The 21,757-nt window shown below is 38.5% G+C and overlaps 1 protein-coding gene across 1 annotated transcript in view; it reads left to right on the top strand.

Moving 5' to 3' along the window:
• The window catches only part of Cog5 (component of oligomeric golgi complex 5), a 253,334-nt gene that overhangs the window by 130,789 nt on the left and 100,788 nt on the right, over positions 1-21,757 (top strand). Inside the window, exon 8 of the mRNA XM_005343875.3 lies at positions 18,416-18,581. Coding sequence (XP_005343932.1) covers positions 18,416-18,581 — 166 coding nt within the window. The remainder of the gene's footprint in view (positions 1-18,415; positions 18,582-21,757) is intronic.

Below are 21,757 nucleotides of genomic sequence, written 5' to 3'. Positions count from 1 at the left end.
TCTCTCTCTCTCTCTCTCTCTCTCTCTCTCTCTCTCTCTCATTGCATAATGCAATCAGTTTAAATAGCTACTGTCTCACCAGTTCACGTATCCAACCTTCCTCAAACAGTACGAGTCACACTCACCCAGCTGTAGCATTAGATATGCTGTGGCCATTTTCATTGAATGACTGTTATATGCACCCCTCCCAATGTCATCTGCTGAAATCTTAATTCATAAGGTGTTGATATTAGGGGTGAGACCTCGAGGAAGTGATTAAGTGCTCTGGACTTAGTGCTCCCCTGTCCCTTATCCCACCCCTCACTTCACAGAGAATGCTTTTGCATCCCCTCTAACTTCATGAGGAGCACCCTGTTATCATGTCTCCCCCAGCACACACTGTATAGAGAGCTCTGTTATCCGGCCCTTCACTTCATAGATTTCACTCTCTTATCCCACTTCTGACTTCTTGGAGAGCAGGTTCTTATTTCAATCTTCACTGCACGGGTAGTGCTCTCTTACCTGCTCTGACTTCATGGAGAGCTCTCTCTTGCACCTTTTGTCACATAGGATCACGGTGAAAAGACATACTGGGACAAATAGAAGGTGTGCCCTCACCACACATCCCATCTGCCGCGCCTTCGTTTATACCAGCACTGCTCAACCTGTGGGCCCGTAGATAAACTCTTATTTCTCTCTAAATAAAAAACAGAAGCATATATGAGTAATCTTCCAATGTCACCATTTTTTATTTAACATGAATAAGCTTTATAGTAAAAGCTTATTATTTCTATATACAAGCAATTTATTGTGGTATTACTGACATGACAAATTTTTGGAAGAACTGGCACATTTTCTGGGGGAGTGTAGTAGACCCCAATATTAGGGCAAAATTGTACAGGAATCTCTCTTTCAGACATGGGGCAAGATCTGCCAGCCATCTTCAGAACTTCTTTACTCTGTGCTATTGACCCTCCGAAGCTTTCAGTGATGGGGATAGGGAGAGAAAATAGCATTTCAGCAGATTCCATTACTTGAAGCTTTAGCTAGGTTTCAAAAATAGGTGATGGAGATTTTGATCTGGATGAGTTCCTGCATCACCATAGATACCAGGCTCCCACAGGAAAATGATGACATTTTAATTAGCAAGATGGGTTTAACTTGTGAATTACAAGCCTTCCCAGTAAATAAGCGCAGAGCTTATGGAGACTGTGGTGGATGAAAGTGATGTTCTTGTCTTCTGAGGTCATCAGTAAGGGGCTCATCATCGGCACTCAGTCGTTTTGGGAATTAGTTCCTGGCCATGACCCCTAGTGACACACTGAACAGCTACACGCTTGCCTCATATTCAAGGGGTTCTGGATGGAGGGCAGTGTAGGCCTGTAGGTCATCTGCAGAGTACATAGCATGCAGTTAGAGTAGTTCACTCTTGGGAGTGAGGCCTCTGATTTTAAGTTGGAGTCTGTGAAAGTTAACCACTTGCCATAGCTCTTAAAATAAATTCCCAGAAATGTTAAACAGTAGTTGTATACTTCAATAAGCAACTTTTTTGTTATTGTTAATTTTTTTTCTTCTCTTGAATGAAGCCTAATAAATATCAACATAGCCAGTGTCAGTTTCTTGCCAAGCTTAAAGACATTTTAGAGAAGCTTTCTTGTATTTCCTGACTAGAACTCATTCTGTTTGGGCTCACCCTATAAGAAGCCGCAGAACAGATCTCAGCATTCAAGTCTATAATGATGCTTTTTGTATATTCGATCCAATGTTGCTTTTGCCACTTAATAAGTTCTGGTGTCTTCCCTTTCATCTCTGGTTACAGATGTTTATGGGCTACGTAGTCAGACCATGACAGTGCACATTTCAATATCTTTTAAAATAATCTTTTTGAGACAGGAACTCACTATGTAGCTTTGTCTGACTTAATATTTTCTGTATAGACCAGGCTGGTCTTGAACTTAGAGATCCGCTGCCTCAGCCTCCAAGTGCTGAAACAATCATTCTTTTATGTGCTGAGAATTTTCTACTCTGTTAGTAAGTTTTAATTCTAACAAATTGTTTTAAGTAACAGTTTCCCTACTCTGCTATGGATATTCTTGGCGTGCCTTGATGTCCCTTTAAAAAATTCTTTGTTGCTGTCTTCCTTATTCTGTTCCTAGTCTTGGTGACCAGTATCCTATTCCATTCTTAGAGCTGACTTTTCAATTTACCCAAGTGAGTGAGGCCATGTATTTAGACTTTGGCTTTTCTGTGTTTTTCTGTGTTTGGCTTGTTTGACATTACAATTTGCATTTTGATTCGCATTGTTGCCAATGGCATTTCGTTCTTTTCTATGGCTGAGTAGTATTTGATGCTGTAATATTTTGCTACGTTTTATCCATTAATTACTGATTGACAGCTAAATTCTTCATTTTAATTTTTATTATTTTAATTTATTTATTTATTAAAGATTTCTGCCTCCTCCCCATCCCTGCCTCCCATTTCCCTCCCCCTCCCCCAATCAAGTCTCCCTCCCTCATCAGCCCAAAGAGCAATCAGGGTTCCCTGACCTGTGGGAAGTTCAAGGACCACCCACCTCCATCCAGGTCTAGTAAGGTGAGCATCCAAACTGCCTAGGCTCCCCCAAAGCCAGTACGTGCAGTAGGATCAAAAACCCATTGCCATTGTTCTTGAGTTCTCAGTAGTCCTCATTGTTCAGTATGTTCAGCGAGTCCAGTTTTATCCCATGCTTTTTCAGACCCAGGCCAGCTGGCCTTGGTGAGTTCCCAGTAGAACATCCCCATTGTCTCAGTGTGTGGGTGCACCCCTTGTGGTCCTGAGTTCCTTGATTGTGCTCCCTCTCCTTCTGCTCCTGATTTGGACCTTGAGATTTCAGTCCGGTGCTCCAATGTGGGTCTCTGTCTCTGTCTCCTTTCATCACCTGATGAAGGTTAATATTCAGGAGGATGCCTATATGGTTTTCTTTGGGTACACCTTCTTATTTAGCTTCTCTAGGATCACTAATTATAGGCTCAATGTCCTTTATTTATGGCTAGAAACCAAATATGAGTGAGTACATCCCATGTTCCTCTTTTTGGGTCTGGCTTACCTCACTCAGTATAGTGTTTTCTATTTCCATCCATTTGTATGCAAAATTCAAGAAGTCCTTGTTTTTTACTTCTGAGTAGTACTCTAATATGTATATATTCCATACTTTCTTCATCCATTCTTCCATTGAAGGCCATCTAGGTTGTTTCCAGGTTCTGGCTATTACAAACAATGCTGCTATGAACATAGTTGAGCATATGCTTTTGTTGTATGATAAGGCCTCTCTTGGGTATATTCCCAAGAGTGGTATTGCTGGGTCCAGGGGTAAGTTGACCGCGAATTTCCTGAGAAACCGCCACACTGCTTTCCAGAGTGGTTGCACAAGTTTGCATTCCCACCAGCAATGGATGAGTGTACCCCTTTCTCCACAACCTCTCCAGCAAAGGCTATCATTGGTGTTTTTTATTTTAGCCATTCTGACAGGTGTAAGATGGTATCTTAAAGTTGTCTTGATTTGCATTTCCCTGATTGCTAAGGAAGTTGAGCATGACCTTAAGTGTCTTTTGGCCATTTGAACTTCTTCTGTTGAGAATTCTCTGTTCAGCTCAGTCCCCATTTTATAATTGGGTTGATTAGCCTTTTACAGTCTAGTTTCTTGAGTTCTTTATATATTTTGGAGATCAGACCTTTGTCAGTTGCGGGGTTGGTGAAGATCTTCTCCCAGTCAGTGGGTTGCCTTTTTGTCTTAGTGACAGTGTCCTTTGCTTTACAGAAGCTTCTCAGTCTCAGGAGGTCCCATTTATTCAATGAGGCCCTTAATGTCTTTACTGCTGGGGTTATACGTAGGAAGTGGTCTCCTGTGCCCATGTGTTGTAGAGTACTTTCCACTTTCTCTTCTATCAGGTTCAGTTGATACCTAAATTCTTTTCGATAATTTTGTTATTGTGAATAGTATTACAGTTAATAGAATTGCACATATTCCTTTGTATAGTGATCTTATCTTTTTTGAATGTATATCTGGGAGTGCCATCACTAAATCATATAGTAGTTTTGTTTTTAGGACTTTTTTTGCTTTGAATTAATCTTTTTTTTTAAAAAAAAGCTGTATTTGTATGTGTGGCATGAGGCTGCCAGGTATCCTCTTACTCTCTCTGCCTTATTTTTGAAAACGTGGTTCCGTTGAACATGGTTCTGACTAGTGATTTCCAGCCCCAGCATTTGCCCTTCTTAGATTTGGGTTATATGCATGGTTTGGCTGTACCTCGTTTTTACTTAGGTGCCAGGATCAGAGCTTCAGTCTTCAAGCTAATATTGCAGGTGCTATTACCACTGTATATCTTTCTAGCACACATTTTCGATTTCTTTTGAGAAACGGTCTTCCTATGAAGTCTAGGCTAACCTCGAACTCATTATTGTGTAGCCCACACAGATCTCAAAGTTTGTAATCCTCCTGTTCCAGCTTTTTCAGTCCTGAGGTTACAGGTGTCCACTGCAAAGCCAAACTTTGATGTTAGTTTTAGTGTGTACTGTGTATTCATACATTTACACATGTACAGATGCATGTGTGTGCAAAAGGTAAACATGTGGTGTCTTCCTTGACTAGGCCCCAATATGCTTTTTGAAGCATAATCTCTTAAGAAACATGAAAGTACAGAGTCATCGAAGATGACTGGCCAGCAAACCCCAGGCATCCGGTAGGTCTAACACTGGGATTAAAGATGACCACCACACCTGGCTTTTATGTGAGTGCTGTACCCTACACTCAGATCCTCGTGCCTGTGCAGCACTGAAACATCTCGGCAGCCTGTTTTTAGTTTTTGTATTATTTCCCGTAGTCAATGAGCTGAGTGTCCTCTCACCAACATTGTGTTAAGTCCACCTCCTTACGCCTTCACCAGCATTTATTTTTCCCTGATGATCACCATTGTAACTGGGATGAGAGGGTGTCCAATTGTGGTTTTTGAACTACTTTTTTTCCAGTGAGTAGTGACGCTGAGCATTCATATGCTTGGCCATATGTATGTCATTCAGAAATGTCTACTTAGGTTTTGGCCTGTTTTTAAATGGATTATTTGGTAGTTTTAGTGTTTGGCTTTGCATTGTGCATATATTCTAGGTGCTGATCTGTTGTCAGATAACCCCTACAGGTTGTCTCTTAACTCTGTTGTTTCCTTTGCTGTGCAGAGGTTTCACTGATATAGTTCTGTTATCTCTTTTTACTTTTGTTACTGTACCTCTGAGGACCCATGGTGGTGGGTGTGTTGCCTGCACTGACGTTTTAAAATTTTCTCCTTGTGTTTTATTCTGACAGTTTCAGGTTTTATGTGAGAAGAAGGGTATGCACACACATGAGCACAGGGACGGATACACACACACACACACAGAGGGGGTTTTCACATAACCTATTAAAGAGACATTTTTGTTGGCAACTTTGTCAAAAACCAATATGGTGTGGGACTGTGGATTAGTTTCTCATTTGCTACTCTGTTGATCTGTGTGTTCTTGTGCCAATGCCCTGTTGTTTTGGTTGGTATAGTTTTATAGTGTGTTTGAAGTCATACATTGCGATGCTTCTTTTAGATTCACCTTCTTCCCTTAAGGATTACCTTAAGACTTTTATAGGCCCGTATCAATTTTAGAATTGCTATCCTCTCTCTCTCTCTCTCTCTCTCTCTCTCTCTCTCTCTCTCTCTCTCTCTCTTTCTGTGTGTGTGCAAGCCCTATATAATTTCTTTCATCACTGTTTTATTGTGACAATGCAATATTATTATTATGTATTTTAAGAGACTACAAATTAAAATAATTTCACAAAATCTACCACTAAGGTTAAAAGCATATTGGTTGATAAGCAGTGATGTTTGTTGTCTGGGTCAGTTGGGATCAATTGGTGTCAGTGAGTTAACCCCTTGTAAAACTCTTAAAGGTTTCTGTCAAGTACACTATTCCTTTACCATGTAATGCTCTCTGTGCGGATCAATAAATAGTGAAGCCCTTGGGGCAGACATCAACACGTTCTCTCTCTCTCTCTCTCTCTCTTTCTCTCTCTCTCTCTCTCTCTCTTTCTCTCTCTCTCTCTCTCTCATGATACATACATAGGGATGGATACTGCCTTTAGATAGACAGATTCAGACTCATGTGACACAGACAGGAGACAAAAGACGAAAGGAGCATGAGGTAGAAAATGTATGACATACTTGGTTAAATGACCCCAAAGGGAAGTGCTTTTATTTCTTTCCTTAATGTGACAGTGATTCATTATTGTTGACTTGGGTTTAATCACTAATGCATGTAATATGTACATTTTCTAGTATCTGTTTGGGGATTTTTCACTTCTGTGGTTAAATTTGTCTCCAAATATTTCATTTTGGTAGCTTTTATGAGATTGCTTCCTTCCTTCCTTCCTTCCTTCCTTCCTTCCTTCCTTCCTTCCTTCCTTCCTTCCTTTTTTTGTTTTTCAAGATAGGGTTTCTCTGTAGCTTTGGAGTCTGTCTGTGCAATTTTCAAAGCTTTCCCTCCTTTTCCCCATTCTTTCTTTCTCTTTGCTCCTTTATCTTTTATAGTAGTACTTCAGTTACCTAAGGATACATATTTGTGCTTTTGTTTTATAGCAAATGTGAAATAACTCTGTTGTTCCAAGTGTTAGATTATATACACAAATATCTGTTTTCGTTTTGGCAAAATTCTCTTTCATGAATAACCCAAGAAGTGTTCATTATTCTTCCTTTATTGCCTTTTTGAAGTATACATCCCCCTGTAACTCACTGCTCTCAGCCCCAAGCTCTTCTAACATGATTGCTTGTGATAGCTTTCCAGTTCACTGAGTAATATTTCATTTTCATTTGACTCTGTGAAATTTTTAATAACTTAGTAATTTTATTATTTAATGCTCCCATTGATTAAAATTTGATACTTACTATTCAATATGTGTGTACTTGTTTTATGTTTCTTAAAAATTTGTTTGTATTTGGATAACTATGATTTTATTTAATTTATGCAATATTGGACTTTTATAATGATAGAAAAACACCAGTATTTTTATTTTGTGATTCAAAACAGTGTCATAGAATCAGACAGCTATTTGGAATCATTGTTTTGTATTTTTCATAGGTTTTAGAATGGGAGTCATACAGTATATTCTTTTATATGCTTGGTTTTATTAATTCAGTATTATTGAAATTAATCTATGTTGTATGTCTTAGAAGTTTGTTCCTTGTTTGTTTTTTTCGTTTTATAGAAATGACATTTGCCCATTCATCCTTTGCTGTTTGTAATGTTAGGCTGTCTACGGAAAGCTTATGAATGTTGAGTTCACAGCTTTGCATCTCTCTCTCTTTCTGTTTCTGTGAGGTGGGTGTGGATGGCACAGGTTGTCAGGTGTAAGGAGGACATTCGTTTTCTGATGTGCTTCTGTCTCTTTCAGTACCTGGTCCATAGTGTAGAATTCTGGTTCCTTCAGGTCCATGTTGGCAGCTTTGGAGCTGTCCTGGAACTAGCTCTTGTAGACCAGGCTGGCCTTAAACTCACAGAGATCCTCCTGCCTCTGCCTCCCAAGTGCTGGGATTAAAGGTGTGTGCCACCACTGCCCAGCTGTCTTTTTGATAGTGAACATTTTAGTGCATTTTTGGAATATTCTTGTAGATATAATCTCCTTTTTACAATGACTGTTGTAACTAACTTTTCAACTGATAATAGTGAAGGATTTTTTTTTTACAGTTTTAAAGAATTTACTTATGCTCATCAAGTTGGGATAATTCTTAATATATTCTAATACAAACCTTTTGTCATATATGTACATGTATTGTGTTTTCTCCCACTGTATGGCTCTCCTCATTCCCCATTATATGTAACTTATATAAGCCATAACATTCATGTACTTTAAATATATAGTTTTAGTGAGTTTATGTAGTTTCTTTGTTTTTTTTTGGGGGGGGGTGTGGGTTTATTTGTTTAATTTTTTGATTTTAGTCTTTTTGAGATAGGGTTTCTCTGTGTAGCCCTAACTGTGTTGGAACTCACTCTATAGAACAGGCTGGCCTCAAATGAAGAGACTCACCTGCCTCTGCCTTCTGCTTGGATTAAAGGTGTATCCAACCACCGCCCTGGCTGAGTTTATGTAGCTTTACAACCTAGTTTTATAATATTGCTCAAACTACAAGAAGTCCACTTATACCTGTTTACAGACAATTACAAGTCTCAGATTTTCCTTTTCCTAAAAGTTTTTCATAAGTAAAATAAAGGGACAGATAATATTGTGTATCTAGTTACTCCCCCAGTGTGATGTGTCATTTTGTTTCATGGGACTTTAGGATTAAGCCTATTTCTTTTTGAATAGCTATAGTCTGTGGATTATTAATTGTGTGTGGTGATAGGTTGATGGACATGATTGTGGTTATTTGTCTAATAGTGTTACCTACCCCATCCCCACCCCAACATTGTCTTTTTATAAGTAAACTTTTCAGTTTTGACAAAGTCCAGATTCTCCATATTTTCTTTTGTTTATGAGAAAACATTTTCTGTATCCCAAAGTTAAAAAGACTTCAATTTTTTTCAGATATTTTATAATTTTATCTTTGTATTTTCTTAAGTTACATAATTTTATCTTGCTGTCCTCAGTTTTTGTGAAGTACAGAATTCACCTTTTTTTTTTTTTAATGAAGAGACTTAGGTCTTTGCAGTCGGTGACTGCTTGTTTATTTCTTGGACACTCAGACCGAAATAATCACACAAAAACTATATTAAGTATAACACTGTTTGGCTAGAAACTTAGTCTTTCTAGCTGTTACATCTTAAATTAACCCATTTCTGTTAATCTGTGTCTCACCACTAGGCTGTGGCTTACCGGTGCCAGCATGTTACTCCTCTGGCAGCTATGTGGCACCTCTGTGACTCCGGCTACTCTCTATGTATCTCTGTTCATGCTTCCCACTTGGTTGTGCTCTTTAAGTCATTGACTGAAACAGCTTTATTCATTATCCAATAAAAGCAACACATCTGCAGAAAGACATCCCACATCAGGTCTTCAGATACCTTTTTATTGAAAAGTTGTTTTTCTTTTCCTGATTCACTTCTCAGCTTCTTGATATTTTGTCATCTGGAGAATATTCAAATTTTTGTCAGTTTTTCTACTAATTGTTTGAACACTGACTACTGATTCTTGCCTAAAGCCTCCCTCCCTGCCTGCCCCAATTCTGTCCTGGATGCGATAGCTGGAGCTATAACCGTGCTCTGGCTTAGTAGGGGCCTACAAAGACAGTGTGTGTATAGAGAAGTGCTGGCATTGCTTCATCTACCCAACAGTCTTTCTCCCTGTTTTATTATCTGTATTGTCCTTTTGCTAGTGTTTTATAATTACAGGATACTGTCACCTCTAGGCTTTATGTATGTGTTGACTAGCTGCCAGTCAAGATAGTAGTACCGGGAATTACTTTGGATGTCTTTGCAAAATACCTATTTATCCTTAACAAAATATTAAGATAGATGTTGTGATCCTCTAGTCAAACACAAGGGAACTAGGCAATAGAGGAGTTGAGAGAAAGGTTGAAGCAACAAAGAATACTTGACAAAACAAAGATTTGAGAACTTGCGGCTTTAAATTTGGTGCCTTTTACAAACTGTAACATTTCTCTGCAAAAAAAAAATTGGTTTGGACTATTAAAAATTACTTAAGTTTTTCTTTAATTGGAAAATAAGTTTAAAAAAGGAAAAGAGAATGGCCAATGAATATTATTTTTTATTTTACTAAAGATTCTTTTTCTTTTTCAAAGCTTTAAGTACATACATTTATAAAGGAGATATTTTTCAGCATATTCTAACTTCTGGCTTACTTGTTCTTATTTCCAGTCAGAGCAAAATATTGAAAGGTCAGGAAGTGCAGCATTATTTTCTTCTCAGTATCTTGCACAGCATCAGAACATCATGGATGGTTCTTATGAAAGGCAAATAAAATCTTTATCTTTTAAGAAGGCAGGAGAGTCCATCAGTCCTCTCATCTTTTAAATGAATGAGATAGAAGCCTGAAATTTGCTAATTAGGGCTTAGTCAGAGTTCATGGTCAAAATATGTGGTATTTGTCTATGATAAGACAGGATGATGGGAAAAGGATGTAAATGTTCAATATTTGTAGGGTATGATCTTCACTTGAATCATAGCTAGAAAAATTGTTTCTATTTCCAAATATTCTAATGTTGTAATCCAAGGTGTGTCTAGAGTGGTGCACCATCCCATTTCAATATGTTTGTTCCCACTGTTTCTGATATTCATTCCCAGTGTGGCTTCTGGTTTCCAATGTGTATGTTTTATTCTTCGATCTCATTTGCTACCCAGTCTGCTTTGTTGTGATTATACATCCCAGAAGCATTCATATTTCCAGCAAAAATGACCCGACTGGCATTTTACATGTACTGATTTGTAAGTAAATAATTCTTTAGTAGTAGCTTTGTCCTTCCAGCTTACTGGCTGTCACTTCTCACTCGAATGATCCACCCTTTGATTCTCCCTTTTCTGACTCTCCCTTCCCTCTTAGAAGTTGTAGGTAGTTGATGTATTAGTCTCGGGGTTCTCTAAGGAACAGAATTGATCAAATGAACTAATATAAATGGCATTTATTAGAGCGGCTCACAGGCTGTTGTCTGAGTACTCTTAACAGTTTCTCAAGGCCAAAGACAACCTGGTAGTTGTTGAGTCTAGAAGACTGGATGTCTCAGGAGTCCGAATGACTGCTAGTTTCCAGTCTGTGTTAGAATCCTGAGAAGTTGGTGCTAACACCAGTGAATGGGCATCTTAGGAACAAGACAGAGTGAGGGCAAGCAAGCAGAAAGCAAAAGCTTCCATCTTACATGTCCTTTTATGTGGGCCGCCACCGAGAGGTATGTCCTGTATTTAGGTTGAATCTTCTGATCTCAGTTGATCTGGTTTTAGGGTGGGCTTTAACCTCAAATAATCCAACCAAGAAAAACCCCTAACCAGTATACCTAGAAGCTTGGATGTTTATTAATTTCATGTGTAGTCAAGTTGCCAACCAAGATTAGCCATCACAGTTGACATCTATTTTCTTTCAATATTTCAAATCTCTCTGTGTTGATTATGTTCTTGAATTAGTCAATTTCCGATTAATGCAAAATGATAACTGGTACAGGTTCCTTGTATAAAGACATTTATTTTAGCTGTTGGTCTAGGGATTCAAGGCCAACCTTGTCAGATCTGTTTGTTTAGGTCTGTGATGAAGGTGACGTGTCACAGCAAGAGTACCTGTCACAGTGAGGGCTCATATCTCTAGCCATTAGCCAGAGAGGGGGAAAAGGATGAGAAGGAAGTGGGAGAGAAGGGAAGAGTCAATACAGAGACTGGCTACAGCCACGCCTTCAATGTCTCAGCAGTTCCCCTGTCCACCCTGGGGGACCAAACCTTTGTATGTGGACCTATAGAGACCACTTTCTAAGCCACAGTCATTTTCATTGCACTTCTGTAGCTCAATCTGTCTACTCTTCGCTTTTTCTTATATTTAGTGTTTATTTGTCAAAACTAATTGATTCTTTAAATCTCTTCAAACAACATAGATTATAGTGTTTAGAAAATCAATTTTTTTCTTTTACTAAACCAGAAACTTAAAAATCACCGACTATGAGAAGTTAAAGTCTGCTGTCAGCCTTCTGCCTAACTCCTGGCCTCTGTGTTCTTTGATGTCGCACCTTTTCACCTTCTCGTGAGGAAGATGCTATGCATGCCTGGTTATTTATAATTCAAAAGACTACTGCCTAGTACCCCTACCCTGGGACTCTCCAGAAGTGAATATTCTTTGAGGGCTGGTAGTCAAAGACAGGTAAGAGCTTGTTTGGCAGGCCACCCTAAGAAAGGCATAGTTCAGTTCCTGAGCCCTCCTGAGGTGGAGCCAAGGCCCTAGCAAAGAATTCTGGCACCCACTGAGGGCCCTATGTAATAAATAAAAAAGGCTGTATATGTAGGAAGTTAAGGCCTACAAGGCCAAAGGAGCTAACTTTGAGTCTGCCTGTAGCTGTCTGTGTGTAGCCAATAAGGAGCTACCAAGCAGTATTTCCTGGGTGCTTAGCAACAACTGAATACTCATTAAGGTTATCTGTGACAAGACTCTGCATTTCAGGAACTTTTTATTTTCATCATTTCATGTACTATAGTTCCGGTCATAGAGTCAGTCTGTTATTGCTTTTCTTAGTGTTCTGCTGCTGTAAAAAATACCATGACCAGGAAAGCATTTAATTGGAGCTGGCTTGCAGTTTTAGAGGTTTAGTCCATTATCATTATGCGGGAAGCATGCAGGCAGACATGATGCTGGAGAAGGAGCTGAGAGTTCCACATCTGGATCAGCAGGCAGCAAGAAGAGAGGAATACTGAGTCTAGTATGAACATTTGAAACACTATATCCCACCCCAGTGACACGCTTCTTCCAACAAGGCCACATCTAATGTCACTCCTGACCATTGAAATTGAAGAGCCTATGGGTGCTATTCTTACTCAAACCACCACACTGCTTTCTAAGTCTTCACTGAGGGCTCTTGTGGTCTTTTCCTTGTAAGCTCTATTGCTTTTTAAAATGTATCTACCACCATCTGAATAAATACTTTTCTTTTAGAGTCTGGCCAACACTTCTAATCAAATTCTTCACCAGTAAGATGTCAGCTAATAGACTGTGCCAGTCATCTGAATAACTGATAGAATAAATAAACAGATTGTATCTGGTCCAGGCTAGGTCAAGTAATTTTGGACTTAGAGCCTATTGACTGTGTTTTCTTCAAAAAGATCTTCAGCTAACTTTGGAAATCTTTTTCTATTATCTGTCTTCATCATTTTTAAGTTTTATGAAATTGAGACACAGGAACAAGCTGACTTTCTCAGGGTTGCTCAGTAGTTCTGATGGGTATCTTATTTATTTCAATAATTAACAATAGGATGATGAGAAAAATTCCTTGAAAGTAGGTATGATGTCTTATTCCTGTAATCCTAGCACTCAGGAGGCTGAGGCAGGATGATTTCTGTGAATCCAAGGCTGGTCTAAGACACAGAGTGAGATCCTGTCTCAAAATTCCAAGGGGGTGGGAGAAATGCCTTAGGAATAGAAATAATTACTATTTTTAGACTTCTTAGAGGTCTGGTGATATGAGCAAGCAATCGGGGAGCCAGTACTTTTTATTAGTTCTGTATTCTGTTAGTCCAAGAAATATGTTTCTTCAAACTCTTTTAGCAATCTCATGAGGAGTGTAATAGCAAACCAAATTGTAGCAACTTCCTTGTTCTTTCACTTATTCAGATGGTAATTCAGCATCTATCCATACAGTTCATGAGTTCAGTGTTAAGAGTATAGTAGTGAGCAAAACAAATACAGAACCTTCCCCTGGTATTCTTAAATACGAATTATTAAATACCGTAAAGTTTGATGAGTGATGGAGTGATTTGCCCAGAGTCACATAGTTTATCTAGTGCAGAACTACGATTCCATCTCAAGGTCCACACTCTATCTGCCATAACATGTTCCCACTAGATCCAGGTAAAGGCAACTGATTTTATTATGGGTGTTCTGCTAGCATGCACATGTAATCCCAGCTACTCGAGAGGTGGAGGAAGGATTGACTGAGTTCAAGAGCTGAGGTTAGCTCTGACAACACAAGGATATTTGTGCCTCTACTTGTCACTTCACCCTTCCGTATATGTATAATTTATCCATTAAGTTGGTGTTGTTACTTCTGCATTATGCAGTCAAGGAAACTGTCTTAAAGAGGTCATGTAATTTGCCTTTAGTTTTGGATATTAATGTCAGAGCCTGATTTATTATGTCTTCCTTACTCTAGAGCCTGTGAAATAGGATTTAGGAAAGCTAATAATAGAATCAACAAAGTATAAAATTAGTTATTTGATAAGGTTAATAAATTTTATTGATAGACACCCCAAGAGCTATTGAGGGTCTGATAGCATCCATCAAATCTAGGATGTTAAAAAACATTAGGTTTAACTTTTCAGCAATAGATTTAAAAATTTAGGTAAACTCATCAAATTTTAGGAATACAGCCTACAAAAATAAAGCTGTGAAGATTGGGTTTAAGTAGTTGTCCTTCTGTTACTAAGTTTAAATTTATCATAAACCTTCCCTCTGTGAAAACTACAAGAACAGATAGCTTCACAGTCCAGACTTCCAAAATCTAAAGAATAAATAAGCCGACATTATATAAACCCTATGCAAGAACTGAGTAAGCGGAATATGACCACTTTGCTCATGAAGCATAATGCTGATGGCACAGTAAGGACATTACAAGGAAGAAAAGCTACTGGCTGCATCTCTCTTCCTCATAACTGTAAAGCGCTGCACCTCGCAGTGCCAGCATGTGAGCAGGGAGATCAGAAGCCGACCGCTGACTCTAAGATGTCTTTCCTTCTGATGTGCAGTGTGATTTTTTAAAAAAAAATTTAATTAAATTCTTTTTCATTTCATATACCAAGCACAGTACCCCCTTCCTCCCTTCCTCCCACTCCCCACTGCAATCTCCCCCACCCTCCATCCACTCCTCAGTGTGAGGCCTCCCATGGGGGGGTCTACAAAGTCTGTCATATCAAGTTGAGGCAGGACCAAGCCCCTCCCCCCTGTATCAAGGCTGAGCAAAGTATCCCTCCATAGGGAATGGGCTGCAAAAAGCCAATTCATACACTGGGGATAAATCCTGGTCCCACTGCCAATGGCCCCCTGGCAGTGGCCCCACAGATTTCCCAAGCCACAGAACTGTCACCCACGTTCACAGGGCCTAATTTGATCCTATGCAGGTTCCCCAGCGATCAGTCCAGTGAGCTTCTGCTAGCTCTGGTCAGCTGTCTCTGTGGGTTTCCTCATCATGATCTTGACCCCTTTGCTCATATAATCTCTCCTCCTCCTCTTTATCTGGAGTTGGCCCAGTGCTTAGCTGTGGATCTCTGCATCTGCTTCAGTTAATGGATGAAGGTTCTATGATAACAGGTAGGGTACTCGTCAATCTGATTATAGGGGAAAGCCAGTTCGGGCACCCTATCCACTATTGCTAGAAGTCTTAGCTGGGGTCTTGTGGATTCCTAGCTGTTTCCCTAGCACCAGATTTCCCCCTCTATCAAGATACCTCTTTCCTTGCTCTCCTTCTCTGTCCATCCTCAAATTCAACTATCCTGTTCCCTCATGTACTCCTCCCCACTCCCCTCTACCCTTTCTTCCCCCATGCTTGCAATTTACTCAGAAGATCTTATCTATTTCCCCTTCCTTGCATGTCTCTTAGGCTCTCCCTTATTTCCTGACTTCTCTAGAGCTGTGGACTGTAAGCTGGTTATTCTTTGCTTTATGTCTAATATCCCATTATTAGTGAGTACATACAGTGTTTGTCTTGCTGGGTCTGGGATACTTCACTCAAAATGGATTTTTCTAGTTCCATTCAACAGTGGATGGCTGTAATCAGTATAAATGTATGGAAGGGTTTTTTTTTTATTTTATTTTTTTTTTGGTTTTTCAAGGTAGTGTTTCTCAGTGTAGCCTTTGCTGTCCTGGAACTCATAGATCAGGCTGGCCTTGAACTCACAGAGATCCTCCTGTCCCTGCCTCCTGAGTGCTGAGATTAAAGACATGAGCCGCCATTGCCCAGCAGATATGGAACTTTTAACGAATAGGAAACATTAAAAAAAAAACAGGATGCCCAAAGTGTTAACCGTAGAGAATGCATTCAGATTGAGAATGTCTTTTCATTTAATGAAAGACTTCTTCACTAAGAATTTATTGTCCTTAAAAGATTTCAATAAGAGTGAGAACATTTTACAACAGAAACAATTATCAGAGTGATTGCACGTAAATTATACAAACAGTTTGTACAAATATGCAAATGACAATAAAACAACCAATTAGAACAATGGGCAATTAGGTATATATGTTTTATATGCACACCATAAAAGCCCAAATGCCTGCCAACTTCCCCAGCTATTATAGGAAAGACAGTGACAATTATAGTACTTACTGAAAGCAGTAATACATTAGAGGCATGGCTGTCACAGTTGTGGGTGAGCTAATGGAGTAACGGTAGTGTCTACAGTGTCTTTGTGAAGTCTTCCTTATCTCTTAACACAGAACTTGCAAGTGCCTTATGACTCCACTCTGCTTTCACACAGCAGAGGCACCTTTGCCTATTTATTCACCAAATACTGGGTGTCTGAAGGTTTATCCCAGCGTTAATTATAATGCCTGGAATTGAACCGACTCAAGTGTGTCCAGAATAGAATGGACAGACATTACTAAACAGCAATAAATGTAAATCAACTTCTGCTACATGAAACAACACAAAAGCTTTCCACACATAAGACACTGAGCAAGGGAAGGCAAATATAAAATCATGTGTACTGTATAACTTCATTGACATCAAGGTGAAAAACAGAATTAATCTTATGACAAAAGTTATGGTAGTGATAATATATGGAGGGATTCAGTTTGGGTAGCCATAGATGGTTCAGAAGTGCTAACAGTATTGGAGTTATGACCTAGCTTCATGTGAGTGTGAGATGTGATGTGTGTATACACGTGTATTGAGAGTGTACCTATGTATGGATGCACTAGTGTGTAGTGATGTGTGTGATGTAGATGCCAGAAGGCTGATGTCAGGAAATTATTCTTCATGGTCTTGCACATTAATCATTCAGGCTGGATTTCTCAATCAAACTCAGAACTTACTGCTATCTGTAGTCTTGCTGGCTCTATGCTTGCTCTGGGGATCACCCGTTTCCTTCCTGGGAAACTGGAATTACAGGTGGACCGCCATGCTCACTTAGATATCTAGGGATTCATACTTCAGCCATTACATAAGACAATATACTTGAAATGTTGTGTCATATCTTCTTGATTAATTTGGAAATAATACTCATTTGTTTCTTCTTGTTCCATCCAAAAAAAAATCTCAAACCCATTTCCTGTTATTTTTAAGGCTTATTATGATTTACCTCTGCTTCTACAGCCCCTCCCCCATATATGTGTGAACTCAGGAATGAAAATTCTTCATTAAAATTACTTTATTTATCATTCATCATGACTCAGTATCTGTTGACAGAGGTTTCTGTCGTGCCCAGTTTGGCAGCCATGAAGTCCCAAAGAAACACACAGAGGCTTACGTTAATTATAAACGGGTTGACCTATTAGCTCAGGCTTCTTATTAATTGATTCTTATATTTTACATTAACTCATAATTCTTGTCTGTGTTAGCCACGTGGCTTGGTACCTTTTATCAGTGAGAAATTCTCATCTTGCGTCCTCTGTGTCTGAATGAGGAGTGCAAACAGAGCCTTTTCTCTTTCCAGAATTCTTCTATTCTGGTAGCCCCACCTATGCTTCCTGCCTGGCTACTGGCCAAATGACGTTTTATTAAACCAATACAAGTGACAAATCTTTACAGGGTGCAAGACCATTGTCCCACAGCAAGTATCTGCAAGTTAAATAGTTTCATTAGCTTTTATTCCAAACTAAGTTAACAAATAATACTAAAAATTACTTCTGAAATCTATTGGCATTACTATAAAATAATACACATACATGCATGCATACATGTACACACATGAGGAGGGGGTAGATGAAGAGATTAAACTTAGTAAGTCTTAAGAAATAGGACATCTGTAGGTGTGAGTTTGTTAGTTTGTTCCCAGCTGCCCATCCCTGAAATAATCACACAGTAACATATTATCTGCAATGCTGTTTGACCAATAGCTTAAGGGTCTTTCTGGCTAACTCTTATATCCTAAACTAACTCATCTTCATTAATCTCTGTCTCACCACGTGACTGTGGCTTACAAAGTAAAGTTCCATCTAGCATCTGTCTCTGGTGAGCCACATGGCTTCTCCCTGACTCCACTGTTCTCTCTATATGTCTTTCATCCTGGCTTTACTCTACTAAGCCATTGACCAAAAGCAGCTTCTTTATTAACCAATGGCAATAAAACATAATCACAGCAGATATTACTCCTACATCACCTCCCCCTTTCTCTTTGAATAAAAAGGAAGGTTTTAAATTTAACATAGTAAAATTGCATATAATAAAAGTTATCAAGCAAGAATTATAGTTATAATATTTTTATATCTGCTTTATCTTTTATTATAACTAAGGAAAACTGTAACTATAACTGCAGTAGGAAATGGTTTTGAGCTTTATTATTTTCATATGAAGAAAAGCAAATGAATATTATTTCAAATTAAATGTTCTATCAAAAAGTTATGGCACAACCATACATGTATATAAATAAAACTTGTCCCAAATTGCATTTGCTTCAGCCTTTTTTAACCTGTAAATACATTAGTAACTACTAAACTGCCAGTTAAAGTTTTTGGCCTTTTTCTTAAGATTTATATTGGTTTTTCTTATTTCTTATTTATATCTGTTTTCACCCCATTTTTTCTGTGTTTCAGAATCCAGCTCAGGTTGGAACAGCCCTTCAGGTTTTCCATAATCTCGGAACTTTGAAGGATACTGTTACCAATGTTGTGGATGGTTATTGTGCTTCTTTGGAAGACAGTATCAACAATGCATTGGATGTCAAAGTTTTGACTCAGCCTTCCCAGTCAGCTGTGAGAGGTATGGGGATGGTTTATATTTAGCCCCTTTATTTATAACCAAGAAGTTCTTTGAATAGTATGTCGAGCACTCATGTTTCAAAGCAATCTAATGACTCATTTTTTAATAGAAAAATATGAGAGAAGAAATTACATTTCAGGACTTATTTATAAGTTTTGTTGTTGAGGGAGCTGCAGGCTGTGTTCCGCCGCCCGGCTCCTGGCCACCAGCTAGCTTTATACCCGAAATAACAACACACAAACTGTATTCTTTTAAACACTGCCTGGCCCATTATATCTAGCCTCTTCTAGGCTAATTCTCACATATTAATTTAGCCCATTTCTAATAATCTGTGTAGCACCACTAGGTGCGCTTACTGGGAAAGATTCAGCATGTCTGACCTGGTGGCTTGCTTCACTGCGTCTGGCTCTGAGAGGAACTGCATGATTTCTGTGCTCACTTCCTCTTCCTCCCAGCATCCCAGCATTCTGTTCTGTTTACTCCACCTATCTAAATTCTGCCCTATCAGATGGGCCAAGGCAATTTCTTTATTAGCCAATGACCTTCCTCCATCATTTTGTGTATAATCAGTGAATTGAACTGGTCAGTTGGTATATTCAGAACCACTGGATAAAGATGTCTCAGCTGTGGCATCATTTAGTTGGAAGGAAACAGATACGAGAGAGAGGGAGAGAGAGAGAGAGAGAGAGAGGGAGGGAGGGAGGGAGGGAGAGAGAGAGCAGATTGTATTTTTCTTCCTAAAGTTTCATCCTGACATATACTTTTTTTATTGGGAAGGAAAACATTTTTAAGGTATACCCTTGCTACTTTAACTTTCTGGACTTTTCCTTGTAAGTTTCATACTAAAAAAAACAGTAATGGTTGAAGCAGTCAAAATGAATAAAACCCATGGGAGCAGGGTGGTGATGACACGATGTAAAGAACACTGGTACTGAATTGTAGACTGAAGAAGACACCTCCCTAACTGAAGCACTGACCCCTCTCTGCAGAAGGCGGATGACCACCCGTTGTATGTGTTTCGTTCTTCCTGCACGTCCGTCTGTTCTTCCATTTCTCACCGCCATGTGTTTTCTCTTGCTAGTCTAGAAGAAAAGAGAGATAAACTTGGCTTTAAATTCCACTCCTCTTTGGTTTTGCTCAACTCTGACAGCTCGTCAGTTTTCCCTTCCTCCATGTTTCTTTTTCATCACACAGTTGTCCTGTTGTATCATCTTTAATTTAAAATCAAATATTTCTTGGCTTCCTTTCGTTGACTATGCTATTTTGCCAGTCTACAGAAAAGTTTTCCACATTATTATCTGTGCTCACTGTATCATTTCCCCCTGTACTTTTATTGAAGGCACTCGAAATCACAGAGTATAAACAAAAAGACCATGTATATTAATGATACGTCTAGTGCATAAGTAATACAAAAGAATTTTATTTTGGCTGGGCAGTGGTGGCACACACCTCCGCCGTATCTCCAGAGTGAGTTCCAGGACAACTAGAGCTCCGCACAGAAGCCCTGTCTCAAAAACAACAACAACAACAAGAGAACAAAAGCAAAATTTCATTTTTATACATAACCTTAAGTTAAAGTGAGTTCATAGCTTCTGAATCAATTACACTATAAAAAAGAAATAAAAGAATCTTAAGTCTCAACTAGATTTTTAAAGGTTTGCTTCAGCCTCTGAATAGGTTCCTATTCATAAGATCACCAAAGGAATTTGTTGAAAAAAAAATCACCAAAGGAGCGTTTCCTCTCAAATTTTGCTAGCAATTATTTTTCAGAAAGTTTGATATAATGTTTAAATTTTCAGGAGCTGTTTAATCTCATTCCCTATTGTGTTGTCAAGAACAGGAAAAAAATGAAAGCAATTTTTCGCATACTGTCAATCTTAATGTAAGCCTCTATTATAGAAAGAATAAAGGGTTTTTAAACTGCCTTTTTATGATCCATCAGGAAGTAGATATCATGATATAATGTAGAAATGGTAAGCACGACTTCCTGATCTTTTTAAGGAATAAGTATTATCTTTATTTTTAATATGAAATGGTTTTCATGTTAATTTTCTCATATGTATTGAGGTTATGTAGAGTTATTTTAAATACTCATTAAAGTAGTTGAGTATGGAGCATCACAACATAAATTTTTGTACATAGTTTAAGGCAAAGATTTTTATATATTAATTGTAAATTCTCTATAGATTTAATATCAAATAATGTATTTTTTAAATGTTACTTTGAATATATAAAGAACACAAGAAAACATAGTCTGACAGGTGTAAGATGGTATTTCAGAATTGTTTTGATGTGCATTTCCCTGATGGCTAAGGATGTTGAGCAATTTCTTAAACGTCTGTTGAGAATTTTTTGTTTAGCTCTGTACCCCATATGTTAATTGGATTGTTTTGTATTTTGATGTCTAGTTTCTTTTCTTTCTTTTCTTTTTTTTTTGTTTTGTTTTTCGAGACAGTGTTTCTCTGTAGCTTTGGTGCCCTGATGTCTAGTTTCTTGAGTTCTTTATATATTTTGGAAATCAGCTCTCTGTCAGTGGTGGGGTTGGTGAAGATATTTTTCCATTCTGTAGGCTGTCGTTCTGTCTTATTTACCATGTTCTTTGCCTTGCAGAAACTTTTCAGTTTCAGGATGTTCCATTTATTGATTGTTGCTCTCGTCTGTGCTACTGTAGTTATATTTAGGAAGTGGTCTCTTGTGCTCATAAGTTCAAGGCTACTTCCCACTTTCTCTTCTATCAGGTTCAATGTAAGTGGATTAATGTTGAGGACCTTGGTTCATCTGAACTTGACTTTGATGGTTCTATTTGCGGTCTTCTACATGTTGACATCCAGTTTTGCTAGCACCATTTGTTAAAGATGTTTTCCTTTTTCCATTGTGCCATTTTGGCTACTTTGGCAAGAATCAGGTGTTTATAGGTTTGTGGATTAATGTCAAGGTCTTTGATTGAAATCCAGTGGTCCACATGTTTGTTTTTATAACAATACCAAGCTGTTTTTATTACTATAGCTCTGTAGTAGAACTTGAAGTCAGGGATGGTGATGCCTCTGGATGTTTTTTTATTGTTGAGGATATTTTAGCTATTCTGAGTTTTTTTTTTTTCTGTATGAAGTTGAGTATTGTTCTTTCAAGGTTTGTGAAGAATTTTGGGATTTTGATGGGGATTGCATTGAATCTGT

This window comes from Microtus ochrogaster, chromosome 1 (assembly GCF_000317375.1).
Source record: "Microtus ochrogaster isolate Prairie Vole_2 chromosome 1, MicOch1.0, whole genome shotgun sequence".
In the NCBI taxonomy this organism is placed as follows: domain Eukaryota; kingdom Metazoa; phylum Chordata; class Mammalia; order Rodentia; family Cricetidae; genus Microtus; species Microtus ochrogaster.
Note: the sequence above shows the minus strand (reverse complement) of the source record. Positions and strands in the feature narration are given on the sequence as shown.